Source organism: Triticum urartu, chromosome 2 (assembly GCF_003073215.2).
Source record: "Triticum urartu cultivar G1812 chromosome 2, Tu2.1, whole genome shotgun sequence".
NCBI lineage: Eukaryota > Viridiplantae > Streptophyta > Magnoliopsida > Poales > Poaceae > Triticum > Triticum urartu.
Window position 1 is genome coordinate 235,929,783 of NC_053023.1, and position 18,790 is coordinate 235,948,572.

At 46.3% G+C, this 18,790-nt stretch overlaps 1 protein-coding gene across 1 annotated transcript; it reads right to left on the minus strand.

The window, feature by feature from the left end:
- Window positions 1–2,570: 2,570 nt before the first annotated feature.
- On the minus strand, window positions 2,571–6,615 carry LOC125541450. The gene is made up of 3 exons (XM_048704862.1): window positions 5,337–6,615; window positions 4,342–4,417; window positions 2,571–3,083 (listed from the first exon to the last, which is right to left on the minus strand). Exons 1-2 carry the CDS (start codon window positions 6,565–6,567, stop codon window positions 4,344–4,346), a joined length of 1,305 nt encoding a protein of 434 aa, XP_048560819.1. The 5' UTR covers window positions 6,568–6,615; the 3' UTR covers window positions 2,571–3,083; window positions 4,342–4,343.
- Between the last annotated feature and the right edge of the window lie 12,175 nt (window positions 6,616–18,790).

Consider the following 18,790-nt stretch of genomic DNA (forward strand, 5'->3'; position numbering starts at 1 on the left):
ATTGACGTCTGAATGCACCACCTTGTGTGGACGATAATGCGTAACCGAGTAGTTGTCGAGCCACATCTTCAATTCCAAGAAGGTTTCGAACTTACACCCTTTACCAATCCGGTTCTTGTCGTCTCCCAAATCACGGTGAGAGCTTGGCCTAACCCCAAGAGATATAGATTTGCCACCATCCACAACGGCTTCATCCGCGAGACTAACATCCTTGAACAATGGTATCTTGTGATCCCGACCGAATACCTTCTCGAAAGCTTCGGCCTCCTTCACCGTGAACCCCTCCTCATTAACTTGTTCATCGGGACCTTCGTCATCCGAATCCGATGCATATGCACGGGAAAAAGGGATGGAATGGTCCATTGTCTCTTGCAAATGATATTTGTCAAGATCACCCACATTGTTGTCATGGAGATCAACTTCATTGTCATCGTCTGCATACTCATCATTGTCCTCTTGCAAAGCTTCATCTTGGTTGTTTGTAAACGGGCTCAATGTTGGCCTCACTTCTTGGGTCAAAAGAGGTTCAACAATTTCATCTCGCTTCAAGGGTGGGGGGCTACTAGCAACCAAAGGGGAGGGTTTCCGGTTCAAGTCCAAATGCAAATTTGAATCAACCTTCTTCGTTGCAAATAACTCAAGAGCCTTGTCAAGTGAATCGGCCACCGTTTCCTTGTATGCAACCCAACGTTGCTCCGAGTTGATACGCATTGTCTTCCAACGGATGTGCATTCCAAAACCTACATTATGCCTTCCCTCCAACTCAACGATATCATTAGGGTCCATCCAATTCAAATCTTTCCTCACTTGTTGCAAGAGCTCCGCATAGCTAGGACTACTATCAAACAACATGTCTAGCTCATCCGGATCCGGTTCAATATTGCCTTTCAAGAAGGCGTCTTTGTCCCCATGATGAACAAAAACACATGTTCTTCCCATCCCTATAAGCATTCAAACAACACATCGTAATATTGCTTCCATGAGTACTAATTTAAGGATTAACACGGAATACAAACCCTAATATATATATATCAAACAACAACCCTAACCCTAACCATAACCCTAACCCTAACCATAACCCTAACCCTAACCATAACCCTAACAATAACCCTAACCATAACCCTAGCACCAACATAAGAACACCCATAAGAATAACCCTAACATACTAACAAAGCCTAATCATAGGAAATTGGCAAACAAAGATCTCACATCTCCATGCAAATCTCTAGATCCAAAGAAAACTAGGGTTTCCCAAACTAGCATTACTTGGATCAAAACAAGGGATCGGAGAAGATTACCTTGAGGGAGGGTATGACTTCGAAATCCACGGACAAATTCTTCAAATTTGCAAGTTTTGGGAGAGGATTTGAGAGGGGGAGAGAGTGGGAGAGGGGGCAAAGCTCGGGTTGGGGTGTGTGGGGTGGGGGAGTGGGGGAGGGGGGCCCAGCCGCTAGATAAGTCACAGTGCAGCGCCCGAACGCTAGGCGCTGCACATTACATGTGTGGCGCCTAGCTCTGAGGCGCTGCACTGCTGGGTGCGGGCCCAGGGGCTGCCACGGTGGACTGGCGTGCAACGCCCCCGAGCTGGGCGCTGCACCGTAGGGTGTGGCGCCTGCGTGGCGGGCGCTACACAAAAGGGTCAGTGCTGTGAAATAGTTTCACGGGCAGTTCATTTTGTGAATTGATTTCGTCCACAGGTCAAAATAGTCAAATTTGCCGAGAGAAGGAGGAGGCCGTCAGCGCTGGCGGCGCGGACGGAGCCGGTGACTATCTGGTTGACGTAGCTGTCCGCGGCGGGGCTGGCCATGGGCGTGAGGAGGTGCTTCGGGACGCCTAGGCAGGAGAGGCGCGGCGGGTGGCCGAGGTGCACGAGCGCGCCCGGCGCCGACCCGTCGGCCGCCGCCGCCCAGCGCTTGACGATGGCCCACGGAGGGTGCGCGGCGGCCGTGGCGAGGGAGCGGCGGGGGCGTCCGGGGACGGCGGAGAGGCCTAGGAGTCGCCGGAGAGACATCGCGCTGCGCTGGCTGTGGTCTGAACTCTGAACTCTGAAGTGGGGAATGGCTGGTTCACGCCACGAATACACTACCAGGGGATGGCAGCAATGGCGACAAGCACCGTGCGGTCGTTCCACGGGCAGAGCTCCACCGGGGCCCAGGCGTCAGCCAGATCGGTCCACTACAACGCGGTCCACGAACTGATTTCCGCATTCGGTATGGCCGTACAGCCTGCGACGTTTTGTGGAAGCCGAGGAGGAGGCCATTTCGAGCGCGTGAGTTTGAACAGCTGCGCGCTGCCCATCGGCTGAGCTCAACGGCACCACCATTTTCCCGCCGAAACGCTCCGGGCCTTTGAGCCTCCCTAAAACCAGGAGCCCCTATACGGATCAGCCCATTCAAGCTTCCTTGTTCTAGAAAACAAAAGGTGGCCAAAATCAAGCTTCGAAAACAGAATATGGCGTCCCTCATTTCTTCCTCCTCCCGTGATACAGTCGTAGTAGATCCAGCAGTTGCCGTACAATCTTCTTTAAAAGAAGTAGTTATAACAAAAGAAAGAACCAAATAATTCGTTTCTTCTAAGCTGCAGCACACAGCGCAGACTCCAACATATGCTTGCAAAGATGGACATCTCGCACACAGAAAACAGGTCATGGTGATATATCCTACTGAATTCAGACTCGCCTAATAACTAGCATAGCAAGTACTGGCATCAGGCCAAGCAGCCCCTACTCCATCCTTGTCACTTAACAAGAGCAATGCACCATCATTTGGCACCAAATCATGCATAGTTTAGGCAGCCAACGCTGAACCGTTCCAACTAAATCGTCAGTTCAACACCTATGACGGAACCAGAAATCCCTAGACAAGATTCCTCATCGCCCATCAGAGTAAACATGTGTGCGCATCAACTCTGCTAGGAATGAATCGTCTTGCTAGTGTTTACAGCACATACGCTGTGCAAACGTGGTACCGTGAATTGATCGTGACTGGCGCTCCAAAAATTCAGGCTTCTCCAGATTGCCCCCTGCATCAGTAAGCTACTACCACCATCAGCTTCCTACTCAGAATCTGTTAGCTTTAAGAAACCTGAGGAGAAAAAAATAAGGAACATCAGAGACACACACATCGCAAAAAAAAAATTTATTTGTATGATTGACGTGGGAATCTAAATTATAGGGAGACTGTAATAAGTATGGTGATTGATTTCGAATAAACATGTGAAGAGGATGGGTGATACGCAAAAACAGTAAAATGAAACTAATGAATGAACTGCTGTTCGGATAACTTCTTTTAGATATCTCTTGTTGCCCGCTATGTGATTCGGCTTTCGATAATGGGTGTGTGCCCAGCATCCCAGCTTTACTTTCCACCAAGAAAAAATAATCTTGAGTAAACAAAAAAAAACGCTAATGTAGTCCATCTATCTGCATTTCCAAAACTGTAACAATACTGTAAGTCTGGCAACATGTTTATTTTCTATCCAAGTCTTGGTTGCAAAAGAAAATCACAAAACAATCGATTTGTTAGCAATTATCAGGATTCAGTTTCAGGCTCTAATTGGTTGATGATAATAATTCAGGCGAAAGAATAACGGTCGTCCTCATGACAAGGCAATATATGCTTCATGCACGTATACATTGATCATCATGATGAACAAGACTACATCCTTCATGCCTACTAGAGTAGTAGTTCAGAAACACTAATATTCCTGGATACAAGATCCATGCTGACACACCAACTGATAAATGTTCGCAGCCAGGCCAATTGCTACCACAAGAATATGAAGGGAACAACAAGTTCAGGTAGCACACTTGAACGTACTGTAGTAGGCATTCAACAAAGAGAGTATGTTACTAGCCTCGGTTCCCAGTAAATATAACTAGTTCAAAAATTCAAAAAATATTACTAGTTCAGCTAAAACACCAACGACAAGCCAGTATTAAGGAATGTTCGACGAACAGAGAAAATCATAATGTAGTTCATACAGATTTTTTTGAAAAGTCAAACTTTGACCAAATTTATGGAGAAAACTATTTATATCTACAGTACCACATATACGCCGGGATCAAAAGTTACATGCCTGCTTGTTCAGAAACACTAATACATACACCGGGATCAAAGTTCCATGCTGAGACACCAAATGACAATTTTTGGCAGCTAGCGCAAGTTGCTGCCACAAGAATATGAATGGAGTAGCACACTTCAACAAAATAACCATTCTAAGAGTAAATATGTCACAAGTCTTCATTCCTAGCAAATATTACCAATTCCACTAAAACACCAATTATAACTCAACCAACGAGGAGGACTCTAATATAGATTCACTGAATGTCTAAATTGGTACCTTCATCTTTTGTAGTAGCTGTCGGAATAAGCTACGACATCTACCAGAGTCTTGTTTTTCCGAACGAACTTCTTGCCTGAAAAAGGTTCATTTATTCAACGCACAAGAATTTGAAAACAACAACACTAAGACAATATAATCTATAACAGTGCAGATTTATGTGCATTGCATATAAAAAGTTGAGCTAGGAAAAAAAATGATACTTAGAGCAGGTTAACAAGAATCGATCAGAGTGTGCCCATAAGCCACAACATAATTTGATGAATATATTTATTTTGACGATAACACTTGGTTGTAGACGCGTGATTAAAATGGATATAACATCATAAAGTCCTTCAATAGACGAATTATAGAGGCACAGAAATTAAATGTAGAACATGCAGTGTAAATTACATATTCAAAGCCTGCAGATAACTCTTTTTTTTTCAAAAAAGGAGGACTCTAATCCGGTCCAAGCATTTCATTTTACGCGACAGTTCGCAGGAAATATGGACAAGTCGTAACTGAGAGTCTGCACCAGCAACGACCAGATAAGATTACTCGAACTTGTAAGCTACGAAGCAACCAAAACTAGCTAAATTTCTGATCAAAACCAAATAAACTCTTTCTGATCAGGATAAAATGTAGATATGTCCAGGGGTTGGAAGTCTAGGAAAAAATTGGGATTGGAACTTGAGACCCCACCCCCAAGTACCTGCACCATTCTAATACAAAATGTGAACATAATACAAGTGTGACTAAATCAATGCATTGCCATTTCTCATACAAACGAACAATAACAATATTCTTTGGGATTTCTATAAGAAACCGAACCCAAGGGTCGTTCGACCATAAAAACAACATTTGACATCCAATTGTTAACAAACACAGTGAAGAAACAATTGTTACTACTTACGTGTACTAGTCATTATTGAGTGATCAGGTTATGTAGACAAAAGTATTATGCATATTGCGCTGAAAAGTATGTAATCTAGCAAACTAAACAAGCGAGTCACCTCCTGCAGAAGGGATCCGGCTTGATCCGAGCCAGGGTGGAAGAACACATGGTATGCAGGCGGCGGTGTCGCTGTACGGATAACTCCCAATCACCTCCTCCCTGTCCATGTCCACGGCGACGACGGCTAGTGTGTCAACTGCGAGGTAAACGACGTTGGCATTAACTGGGTCAATGAGGACAATGCGTGTCGTCGCCCCCTGCTGTAAGGGTAGGGACATGTGGCTCGCCCAGAGCTTGTTGAGCACCACCCGGTGCTCCTGCATCCAGCCGCTGCCCCCGTCGTCGAGCACGAAGGAGCTGAGAAGGAACGGTTCCTCCCGAGAGACCTCGACGTAGCGCAGCCGCCCTTGGCTGACACCCATGCGCCGGTACCTGAAGGGCGTGTGCATATGCCAGTCGATGACACCCAAGCTCCTCGCTTGGCCGTGCGCGCCTTCAGGCAGCACGCTGCCCCTCGGCAGCTGGACGAAGGAGAGCTCTGGCCGGTCGCTGAACGGGTCAGCGGAGAGTGCGCCCCAGGACAGGTCGACCCACCACAGGCGACCGCCGAATGCCAGCGTCTCCTGGCCCAGCGTCACTCGCCGCGGCCGCGGAAGTGGGAAAAAGCACGGCGAGAGCGCCACGGCCTCCCACTCCCCTGTTTCCGAACGAAACCGGAGCATCTGCTCCCCGTTCAGCAAGGCAGCGACGAACCTGTCAGGCGGCCCCTGCCCGCGGTCTGCTTGGGTGAGCACGCCCATGGACATCTGGGTGGCGAGCATGAAATCGTACTCGGGGTCGGAGACGAAGTCCGGGAGGCGGGATAGCTCGCGGGTGAGAGGGTTGCAGACGAGGCGTGTGACGCGGGGCGCGTGGGCGGGGTCGGGGACGGCGGGGTGCGTGCTCGCCCGACCGGCGCGCCGCTCGCCGGCGGCGGGAGGGGTGAAGCGCGCGTTTAGGACGGAGAGGAAGAGGAGGCCGTCGCAGCTCGCGCCGGATATGGCGCCGGAGCGCAGGTCCAGGAAGTCTCTGTCGGGGGCGGGGAAGGCCTCGATGACGTGCTCCGGGAGGCGCAGTTCGGAGACATGCGGCGGCTCGGCGAGGCGCGCTGCCGCGCTCCACGCTCCGACGACCTGCGCCACGCGGTCGAGCATGACCCACGGGGGGTGCGCGGCGTCCGTCGCGAGCGAGCGGCGGAGGGCGCCGGAGACGGCGGCAGATAGACCTAGGAGGCGGCGGCGGAGAGGCATCGCGGTGGGGAATTTCCTTGGCTTGGTGTGGTGTGGTGTGGACTGTGGACTCGGTGCGCCGTGGGCGAGAGCAGAGGGTTCACATGGACCGGGGGGGTCGCGGGAGGAAAACAGCCTGCGGTCGTTCCACCGGGTACTCGACTGGGAGATGTCTCCCGGGCCCACTGGTCAGTGAAACGGTCTATTGGGTGGTGGTCTATGCACCGATTTCCGTATTAGGAATGGCCGTACGCCTGTAAAGGCTTCTCGCAGAAGCCGAGGCATGCCTATGACGTCACCTTTTTCCCGCCAAATTTCGAAGGGATTGGTGTTGGGCCTTCTAGCTTTTTTTTGTCCGCTACAGCTTATATAAACTTTTTTTTCTTCTTACAAAAACACATATAGCTGATTTCAACCTTGCCGTATAGTCCACGAACCACCATCCGTGTTTGGAATAGCTCAACGGCGCCATTTTCCCGCCGAAATGTTCTAGGCCTGGGCCTCCCTTAAACCAAGAGCCCATGTGCAAGGCTATCCAGGCCTAGTGTGACAGACCCATTAGATCCGCAAAAAAAAAAAGGTGAGACAGACCCATTCAAGTTTTGAAAACAAAAGATGGCGTCGCTTATTTCTTGCTCCTCCCCTTCAAGATAAAAGTTATCATATTTTTTTAATAAGTAACAGTTATTAAGACAAAAAGCGAATACAGCAAAAGTGTAGCAAAATAACTAACAATTATTAAAAAAACGAATACAGCAAAACTGCAAAAGTGTAGCAAAATAAGTAACAATTATTAAGAAAAAACCGAATACAGCAAAAGTGTAGCACAGTACATACGCATGGTAAGATGTGCACTTCACATACTCATTTCACCCTGCTGAATTAAGAGCCATCAGGGCACAAAAAGCAACCTCATTTCATCCTTCTCACTTAACGAGTTCAATGCACGACCGATTGGCACAAAATTATACTACTACAATAGCTCAGGGCAGCGAATACTGAACCGTTCCATCAAGTAGTCAGTTCAGCACCTATGACAGAAGCAGAGGTCCCTAAATAAGGTTTCTCATCAGAGTAAACATTTCAGGAGCACCAATTTTGTGACGATGAACTATCTTACTGGTGCTTAGAGCAGATACTGGAGCGAACTGAAAGTCTGACAAAAGTACCACATTTCCAACGAACCAAGATACAGTGAGTTGATCAGCACCCCAAAAACACAGGCTTCTCCATATTTCCCCCCAGCATACTAAGCTACCACCATGAGCCTCCTGGTTGATTAGAGCACCAGCACCTCAGTTTTAAGAAACCTGAGGATGAAATTAAGGAATATTAGATACAGGCACCACATGTTTTTCCTTTTGTATGAGTAGCATGGGGGTTAAGATTACATGGAAACTGTATTTACTAATTAACACGGTTAAGTGAACTGTTGTTCGGATAACTTCTTTTAGATTTCTTTTGTTGCCTGAACAATGAGTAAAGTGAATGGGCGGTGTCCAGCTTCTGCTGGTATCCCAGCTTTACTTTCCCCTGAGAAACAATCTTGGGTAAACAAGAATGCTACGAAGTCCATCTATGTGCATTTCCGAAACTTAAATAGAAAGTCAGTCTGGCAACATGTTTATTTTCTTCCAACTTTTGGTTGCACCAGAAAATTACACATTGTCCAATTGTTAATAGTTATCAAGCTTCAGTTCCGGCCTTTAAATGGTTGGTGAAAATATTTCAGGGAAAGAAAAGACAACGGTCATACTGATGACCGTTGAAAAATCCTTCAGGCCCTTGTACAGTGCTCACCATGATGAACAAGATCATGGCTGGTAGTTCAGAAACACTAATACACCAGGATCAAAGTTCCATGCTGAGACACCACATGGCACTTTTTGGCAGCTAGCACAAGTCACTGCCACAAAAATATGAATGGAAGAACAAGTTCGGGTAGCACACTTCAACAAAATAAACATTCTACGCATTATAATATGTTACTAGTCTCCATTCCAAGCAAATATTACTAATTCCACTAAAAACCAATTATAACTCAACCAACAACAAACAGGCAGTAGTAGGAAGGATAACAAATACATTGGACAAACAGAGAAAATCAGTAGTAATAGTAATCGGCAATAAATGCACGTCATCGCTTTCCAGATCCATAAACTGCATGAACTGAGTAAGAGATACATGTGAATGCAGGATCCTAAAGTTGTGGCTGGATGAGATACAACTAGCAATCAATAATGAAGCATCAGAAGGAAAGTAAATAGGGATTCACACTTATGTTACTACCCACTATGAAGGTAGTAACATAGTCTAGGAATACGTGTATGTTACTAATGTATGTTACTCTTCATTGTGGTTAGTCTAAATGTCTGGTACCTTCTAGTGACTGTGTGAACGAACTAGAACATCTGCCAGAGTCTTGTTTTTCTCAACATACTTCTTGCCTGAAAAAGGTTCATTTGATCAATGCACAAGAATTTGAAGAATAGCAACACTAAGACAACGTAATTTGTAACGGTATAGATTTATGTGCATTGGATACAATAAATTGAACTAGAAAAGAATGATACTTAGAGCAGGTTAACTAGAACTGATCAGAGTGTACCCATAAGCCACAACACAGCAATTTGAAGAATATATTTGTTTAACACTTGAGTAGTGTAGACGCATTATTAAAATGGATATAACATCAATAAATCCTTCTAAAATGAAATTGTGTAGGCAGAAATTAAATGTAGAACATGCGGTGTAAATTACAAGCCTGCAGATAACTCTATTTATTGAAAAGGAGGACTCTAATCAGGTCGAATACATCATGTCATTTAGCGAAACAGTTCTCAGAACATATGGACAGCTTCATAACTCAGAAAATACATCATGTCATTTAACGAAACAGTTCTCACTTCTCAGAATATATGGACAGCTTCATGACTCAGAACATGCAGCAGCACCGACCAGGATAAGATTATTCGGACTTGTAAGCTAGAAAGCATCCAAAACTTGGAAAAAGTATCTCATGCATTGACATCAAAATGTGAAACTAAACCTGAGAAATATGCAATCTAGCAACTAAAACGAGTGGGTGAATACCTGCAGAAGGGATTCGGGTCGATCGAAGCCACGGTGGAAGGACACATGGCATACAGAGGTCGTTTCTATAGGGATAACATCCGATCACCTCCTGCCTGTCCATGTCCACGGCGACGACGGCAATCCTGTGAGCTGTGAGGTAAACGACATTGGCATTAAGCGGGTCAATAAGGACAATGCGTGTCGACCCCCTCTCCTGTAAAGGTAGTCCCATGGTGCTCCCCCAGAGCTTGTTGAGCACCACCCGGTGCTCCCAGCGTCCAGCCGCTGCCTTCGTCGTCGAGCACGAAGGAGCTGAGAGAAAACGGCTCCCCTTGAGAGACCTCCACGTACCGCAGCCGCCCTTCGCTGACACCCATGCGCCGGTAGCTGACGGGCGCCTGCTCCCACCACACCCTGCCCTGAGCGTCACGCAGCGGGCTCCCTCGGCGAAAAGCTTCGTGCTGCACGCCAGCCGGCAGCACGCTGCCCCTCGGCAGCGAGCCCTGCTCCAGTGCTCCCCCCTAACCTAATTTCGGAGGAGTATTTTTGTCCCCGTGAATTTGTTTTTTTCCTGGCCCGCCGCAGCCCAGATCCAAGCCCTATCTAGCCCTGTATAACCCAGACCGTATACGTATAGTACCCTGGTCCGAAAAAAAACATAGATACGACCCACGTCCACGTAAGACCTGCCGATTCCAATCATTCATGCGAGCAGCTCCATTAATCTCCATAAGTAGTAGATCTCCACCGGCGGCTATCTCGTCGGACAGCGGGCGCGACAACGTCGTGAATCTCCAACGATCGCGCACAGGTACCGCATCCCGCGTCCCCCCTCTAGTCTCGCTCGCGGCAACATCGAACGAACTGCCGCCGCGCCAGTGGCAGTGGTTAACCTAGCGGAGCGGGTAACCTAGCTACCCGGCGGCGCATGCGATCGTGGATCTTGTTCCGGTAGTGCTGCTCCTCGTGATCTGGGTTCACATAGCGTCGGTTGCCGTCGGCTGTGCGCACCACCAGTATCGTTATTTGATGTGGCGGCTAACCTAGGTATCCGGCGGCAGAGGTAATCACAGATCTAGCTAGGTTTTGAGATCGTGCAGTTCCTCGCGATTGAAAGTGATCACGACGGGTGCCGTGGCCATCTTCCTTATTAAGTTTGGCAGATCTGAATGGCCTCGGTTGCGGTTGTTTACATAACATCTGTGATCGTGTGCTATGTGTTTTATATTTCATCATTGATAATGTTTGCACATGTGATGATACATATTATTGGTTGTAGGAAATGGTGGAAGAGGAGTTAACTGATATCATGGTAGACATGGAGTTTGGAGAACTAATGAAAGACTGGATAGAAGATTGGTCAGATGATGAAAATTCAGATCGTGAAGATCGGTCAGAGAATGGGAACGAATGGGATGATCTTAATGTGAGTGGCATTGTCATGTTGTAATTTTTTGGTGGCATCCGACAACATTAAATCTTTGTGTTGAAAATTTATAGATCAATGAGCTTGATGATGATCAGGAAAACAACTCGGAGCTCTCGAATGAAGATTACATTAGTCAGGTACGTAAGTGAAAAAATTTCTTGGCATGCAAATCAAATTTCTTCTGGAATATTATATGATAAGTAATTATGTATTTGTGTTGTATTTTTCAGTTCATTTCCGAATGTCATAATGCGTACGACTATTACGGTGAATCCGACGCGAAGACAGGCCTTAACGACGAATCATTAGATGCACCTGGTTCTGGGGAGTCCGAGTCGTCGGTCATCATGAGTGAGGTATGTGTGTAATCAATGTTCTATGGAAGTAAGTAATGTTAAACCATAGAAATCTGTTTTCATGGCTGTGGTTTGATTGTGTAGGTGACACAAGATGATGGTGCAAAGAATGTCCAAGATACTGCCAGTGCAGATGATAAGAGGGATATGTTCATGCAGATAATGGAAATGACCTTTACGTCTCACGATGCTACGTATGATTTCTACAACAGCTATGCTAGAGATAATGGCTTCAGCATTAGAAAGAATAAGGTCAAGTATAGCAAAACAGAGTCACGTCATATGCGTTATAGGCGGTTTGTTTGTTCAAGACAAGGGAAACGTGACAGCAAGTTGCTAACCGAGGAAGGACACAGCCGTAGGCTCAGAGCCGAGACACGCTGCTTTTGCAAAGCGCACCTGACCGTCAAGCTTGACCAAAAGCGTGGGGTTTGGTATGTCGAAAGTTTTGAGGACAAGCATGGCCATATGTTGGCAGGACCGGACGAGGTACCTTTTCTTTGGTTCCACAGAAAAATCAAAGAGTACCAGAAGCATGAGATAATGTCCATGGGAGCTGCATGGATTAGAATTCACGACATTATGGATTGCTTCATCAGCAAGCATGTATGGTACGGCGGTGTTGGTTTTACCAGGCGTGAAATATACAACCTTTGCGCCAAGGAGAAGAGGAAGCTGCTTTCAAAAGGTGATGCTGCCACAGCCATAGGCATCATGGCCAGTAGGAAACAGAGGGATCCTAGCTTCTTTTTCGAGTACAGGCTAGATAAGGAAGGACATTTGAATAGGATGTTCTGGTGCGACTCCCAGTCTCGTCATGACTATGAGGACTTCGGCGACGTGCTTGCATTTGACAGCACATACAAGATGAACCGCTATGGTATGCCATTCATACCTTTTGTTGGTCTTAACAATCACCGGAAGACCACTGTTTTTGGTTGTGCCATAGTTTCGGACGAGACCGAGGTGACATACGTGTGGCTTCTGCAGACGTTTTTGAGGTCCATGTGTCAAAAGATGCCTAAGAGTGTAATCACAGACGCCGACGCTGCGATGATCAAGGCAATTCGCGAAGTCTTGCCAGACGTGTGGCACCGTATATGTACGTGGCACATAGAGAAAAATATGAAGATTCACCTCAGTCACAAGTCCTTGAAGGAGTTCCGAACTCTTCTATACTACAACACGTCCACGGCAACATTTGAGGAGAGATGGCACGCATTTTCCAAAAAATGGCAATCGGAAAAAACTGTAACATGGTTGAGGCGGATGTATAAGAAGAGAAGACTGTGGGCCGCGGCATATCTAATAGAGGGGTTTTAGCTTGGCATGAAAAGCAACCAGCGGAGTGAAAGCCTGAACTCATGCCTTCACCTCCACCTAGACGGTGAAATGACCCTGGTGGATATGATTTTGCACTATGAGAACGCCGTTGTGCGTATCCGTGAAAACGAGGCGCGAGATGACTGCACGGCCTCATAGAGTTTACCGGTGCCAGTTACTAGCTCGAGGGAACTTGAGATAGCTGCTTCTCACGTCTTCACTCCAGCAAACTTCTATATGTTGCAGGATGATCTTAGAAAAATTGACGGCATGGAGATTGTAGAAATTAAGCTGGGAGACAGATCACAGCAGTACATCGTGGCCTGGAAGAATAATCGGAAGCGCCGTTTTTGGGTGGAGTATACACCAGTAAATTCCGCAGAAACTATAAGGTGCAGCTGCAGAAGAATGATTCGAAAGGGTCTACCTTGCAAGCACATATTCCATGTACTGAAGCACTTGAACATATCTAAAATACCAAAGTGTTTAGTTCTTATTCGGTTCACGAAAGAAGCAAGGTTGGGACTGCCCGCGAGGTGCACAAGCGATCTGTTGGGATTTGGTTGGACTGGGGCCGGGGAAAGAATGAAATATAGCCAGGTCAGTGTGTTAGCGTCTGAAGCTATGCATGCGGCATGCAAACACCCTGCTTTGTGGGATCAGTTACAGGAGAGTTTGAAGGCTGTGATAGCTAAGAGTCATGAGTATGATCTGCTACAGGAAAATTTGTTGAAGCAAACAAATGACAGCAGTAAGTGTGCAGTTGAATATGTGGACGATGGTGAAGGCAACATGATTGAGGTTAAAGATCCTATGAAAGTGTCAAGCAAAGGTGCAACAAAGGCAGATGAGAGCCGCCCTGTCTCGAAAAATGGTAGACCACTCTCTTTTGATGAGTTGAAAACCCGGTGCGGCGCTTGCAAATTGGTAGGACACACTAGACGTAGCAAGAAATGCAAACTAAATCAGAACTAAGTGTTTGTATGCATTGTGGATTATTAAAGTTTGTATCATTCATTAACTTAGCTTGTCTTCTATCAGGTGCAGAAAAGTGGAGAAGGAACAAGAGTAGAACACTTGCTTCAAATATTTACTATGTTAATCGGCCGGCTCATACTTTGGCTAAGGTAGCTGTAGGCGCTTGTGTTTCTTTGGTTTGGACTTGGAGGCTTTGGCCCCCTGATTGTATCCTTAGTGTATTAGCAGACGAGATCCCAGTCTTTGTTTAAATAAAGTAAGATGTTTCCCTGTAAACAAAAATCAAAAAAATTATTTACTGTGTAATGACCGGGGCGGGAGGTAGAAAGAATATTATTGTACGTTTCCCCTGCCCACGTCCTAAATGCCATTAAATAAGTAACTGTACCACTCTCCTCCCCACCACACACTCACCCACCTCCCACGGGCGCCGGTTCGAACTCCCCTCTTATCCCCACCTACAGTAGATCGAGAATACCCTCGCCGGCGACCGCTGCAGCCGCCTCCATGGAGAGAAGCCTCGGCTGGCAGAGAGCGATGATGGACCTCGCCGGCGATGACGAGGGGTGGCGCGCGTAGTTGACGGAGGTGTGCGGCTGGTTCCCCAGCACGGAGATGTTGGTCAACCACGCGCGTGGCCTCGTCAAAGTCCTCACCGACGCCGAGAGGAAGTGCGCCTTCCCCTACGGCCGCGGCGTCCCGCCGGCTATCCTACTCGTGTGGGCAATGCGAGAGGCCACGCTGAGCGACTCCCCTGTTCAACGCGCAAGGTGGTGGATGTACCGCTCCACCACCATGACGCTGCGGCCAGATTCAGCACGCGTCGCGTCGAGGGCGGGCCGCGTCGACGTCGAGCTCGCTGTCCCTGTGCCCGTCAGCCCGGACTACCAGGTCCGCCATGTGTCGAAGCCAGTGCTGCCGTTCGGCTCTGACGTCGTGGAGGACGACGTGGAGGAGGTACTGGTCATCCCTGATGACCATGAGGAGGGCAAGGAGGACGCTGTGCAGATGGTAGCGCCGGTCGCCGTCGAGGATGGCAAGACAATGCCCATCGACGTCGAGCTCCTTCCCCTCCTCCCTAACATAGTGAAGGTGGAAGAATAGGAGGTGGCTCAGGATCAGGTGGCGCAACTGTCCAACAGAACGGTGGTCAAGAAGAAGGCTTCTCCGTGTGTGGTGCGCCGCTCACGCCGCCTCAAATTTCTGAAGAAGTGAAGATGGGTACATTTGCTAAAGGAGGAGGAAGCTGCTGGTTATCTTAAGTTAGGTATGCTGTTATATGTTTCAGCATATAAGTTAACATTATTTTGGGTTTGATGTTGGTTAGGTATGCTTTTATATGTAAGCATATAAGTTATGCAATCGGTACGGTTTGATCGGGTTCTTTGTGGCTGAAGAACTGGATATCTACTGCTCACCCTAAGTGCCAAGTTCAGTTAAATTTCTGATTATTGAATATGTATTGTTGCTTTGCTTCAGTATTGCATGGAAGCTGCTAGATGTTGCTCCTATGTTGCAACAAGACAATGAACTAGTCTGCTACATAAATCAGTAGTGTTGCTAGGTGATGTGCCCATGTGCATCACATACCAAATATAGAACATGCCAAAAGTGCATTGTCTGTCAAATACAGGACATGCCAAAAGTGCATTGTCTACCAAATATAGAACATGCCAAAAGTGCACTGTCTACCAATCATGATGGCCCCATGTTATTTATGCTGCAATCTCTGTTACACTTTGCCCATAAACTGAATAGCAAATAATTCAGCATCATTTCATCATGTCAATTACAATGATGTCAATAACTTTATGAACAATCTACTTGCTAACTATGACAGCAATCATAATGGCAAGCAGGCCAAGATACAGAAGACCTCCAAATCCTAAAATCCTATCCCTATAGAGCAATATCTCCTTGTGCATCTTAACCATTGCCCTCTTTTCTTTCTCATTCCTTTTAATTTCAGATTCATATTCTGTAATCTTAGTCTCCAGTTTCTTGTTCTTCATGGCAAGATACTTAATGACTGACTTTGCTTTGCTATCCCACTCCCCATCAACCCATTCAACATACTCAGAAGTGATATCATCCTAAATAAATCATGAGCAATTCAAGTCATTTTATAACTGAACTTGTCGCTGCAAGCGTTAAACACTGAACTTTTTTGCAGCTTGACCGCAATAGCAGTACTAGTTTGAAGATCATGGTCAGTAGACTAACCTGAAACACACATCCCCCGAGTGTGCTGCCAAAATTGTCTGCATCTATGCAGACACGGCCACTAGGAGTTTCCTGATGACCACATAGATGAAGCTTGTCATGGCCACAGGTGATGAATTATGGGCGATAATGCTGGGATGTAAAGAACAACGGTAAAGAACTTACCTTTTTACCACCAAAGTGTAGCACTGAAGAAACCCTAGCCGTGGGTTCTCCCGGCCCGCCGCCGCCCACGAAACCCCCGTCCCCTGTTCCACTAGATCCGCCGCCGCTGCCTCCTGTGCCACTGAATCCGGCCCACCTGCTTGCAGGACCCAGGGTTCGACCTAACTTGCAGTCGCCACCGCTCTTCTCGCCGCAGCCGCCGCCGCCGGACGCCCAGCTCGCTGTCATGCTTTCGCCATCGAGATTTGGATGCGCAAATAGAGAGGGAGGGCTAGGGATTTGGAAAGCGAAACGAGAAAAGGGGAAAGATCGATGTGAACCTGGCAAAATGGGCTGGTGTAGCGCTGCCGGGAAGATAGCCCGCCTGTGGGGCACCTCACGTGGTTAGATGGGCCGTGCCTGGCATTATGATGAGTACAGAAAAAGTTAATTATACATATAATTAAAAAACGACGGGTTTGTAAAACAAACTAGAAAAACATGATGCCTGATAACACGCGATAGAGCCAACGAGCTGACATGACTTTGATGAGTGTAATATTACATTATGGCTCGATATATTTACTTATCTACCATGACTATTTTTCATAATAATGTGATGAGGGGGAATTACTAGGAGATTATGCAAGATGATGACATGCAGATAGCTAAGGCAGAATGCTAAGCTTGGTAGAGTTTTAAAAAAAGTTAAGATTGTGAAATTTTTAATATGAAACTTACGAGAGCAGTTGAAGAGAAAAATAGACTATTGTAAAAAATTGGAGAAGGAGAAAAATATTAATCAAGAACACTTGATAAGTGAAGCCGTGAAAAAATACAATTATAAAAAATTGGAGAAGGAGAAAAATATTAAGCAAGAACAATTGATAAGTGAAGCCAAAACTTTATTGGTACGACCAAATTGTCTTCTCCGAGCGAATTTTATGACCGAATTGTCTTGTACGAGCGAATTGTCTGACAGACACAATACACATGCATGTACCCTGTTTATTACATAAAAATGATAGAACCCCTAAGATAATCATGCCGTCGAAACCTTCGACCGGACTAAATCCAAACCACTAAAACTTCAATCTTGCATGCCGCATGAATTCTTCAGGCGCGTTTTGCTTGCGATTTCGCGAATTTTGTTCTTCACACACTCCATCGAGTTTGAAGGTGACATAATCAACTCTACGACGAAACGTCTTCTCCTTGCGTTAACGGTGGCCTGCAAAAAATGACATAAAGGTTACATGAACCGAAGTTGCTACACCACCATAGTAGCTAGTCTACAAACGAAAATAACAGCATACCTGTGTAAATTTGCAGGTGATTTTGTCCCCGTCCCAATGTTCTAGACATTCTGTGACAAAAAGGCCACAAGAGTTCCTGGTACATATGCAAACATTAGCGGTGGGCAATACAAACATGTGTGTTGTTGTTTGATTGTGCATGATGTCCTATTAACTCACCCATCCTCTTGCTGGGGTATGTCATACTCCTTGATAGGCCACTTACTTACGTCCGGATATTTCCCTGGTGTAATAAGATTTGCCTGACGCATATCGTGTGCTATAGCCATTCGCTATAAAGAGGATAGTGTTAAAGATCAATAATAAACAATATGTAAGAGCAATGGTACAAATGTTGGTTACATTCCCAGTGCTTTAACAGTCCTCTCAGTCAGGTCCAGAGGATAGAGCGAATCGAGAGCTTGGAATTCTTTCTTGATCATGTGCATGACCACGGTCATCCAGTGGCTATTGTCGATATTCAACGCGATATACGTCTACAGTGCAAAAAACCATTACGGATCAAAAGAAATACTTGATGAACTATCATGTAGTGATGAATCACAAACATTACGTACCTTATCACGCATAGTATACTCTTTTGTGACTCTATTAACTGCCCCAGCTTTGGTCAGAGCACTATCCATGTTGCAGCTCGATGGCAATGGATCGTCATGTGCGATAGCACGATCTACAAGGAATTTGGACCTCCACGCTGGACAGAGGTAACGAACATGACCAACACACAGCTCCAAATGTCCCATATAAGCATCAATAACCTGCATAGAATATCAGCACATTACATGTTGAGAGTTGAGACATAGATTTTTGAGCATCTTATAAAGAGGACATGCAAGTAGTACTTACATCGTCCGACAGCCATCAATGAGTTAGTACCGGTAGAATCCTTTCGGAAGTCAGAGTTATGCCACGGCCTTCACTTTAGTAAATTTTTTTGTTCTTGTTCTTCTCAGTGCTAGCAGCTAACTTGACAAATGAAACAGCTGCATCAATTATTTCCGGCGTCAACTCATCTGCCACATCCTCCGGCACATTATTGTTTGAAAATAGAGCTGCATGAAATAATATGAACGTCAACAATGGTGATCATATGCATTGGTAGTAAATAAAAAAAAATTAAGAATGTTAGTTACGAGACCTCTAGTAGCAGTGCTAGTACCAGAGGTTCTCTGACCACGGCTGGTACGCTTGCCGGGCTTGTCAAGTGCGTAGGGGGGAATCAAATTTCTTGGGAACGGTCCGCTTCCGCTTACCGGACATAACCTCCTCATCCTTATCGATTGTTGCACCCTTTTTTCCATTCGCCTTAGCCATGAACTTGCCGACAGAAGATGGACAAATGTCTATGTCCGATGAAGGTGCTTGAGTAGAAGTACCAACCACCCAAGGGTTTTCCGGTG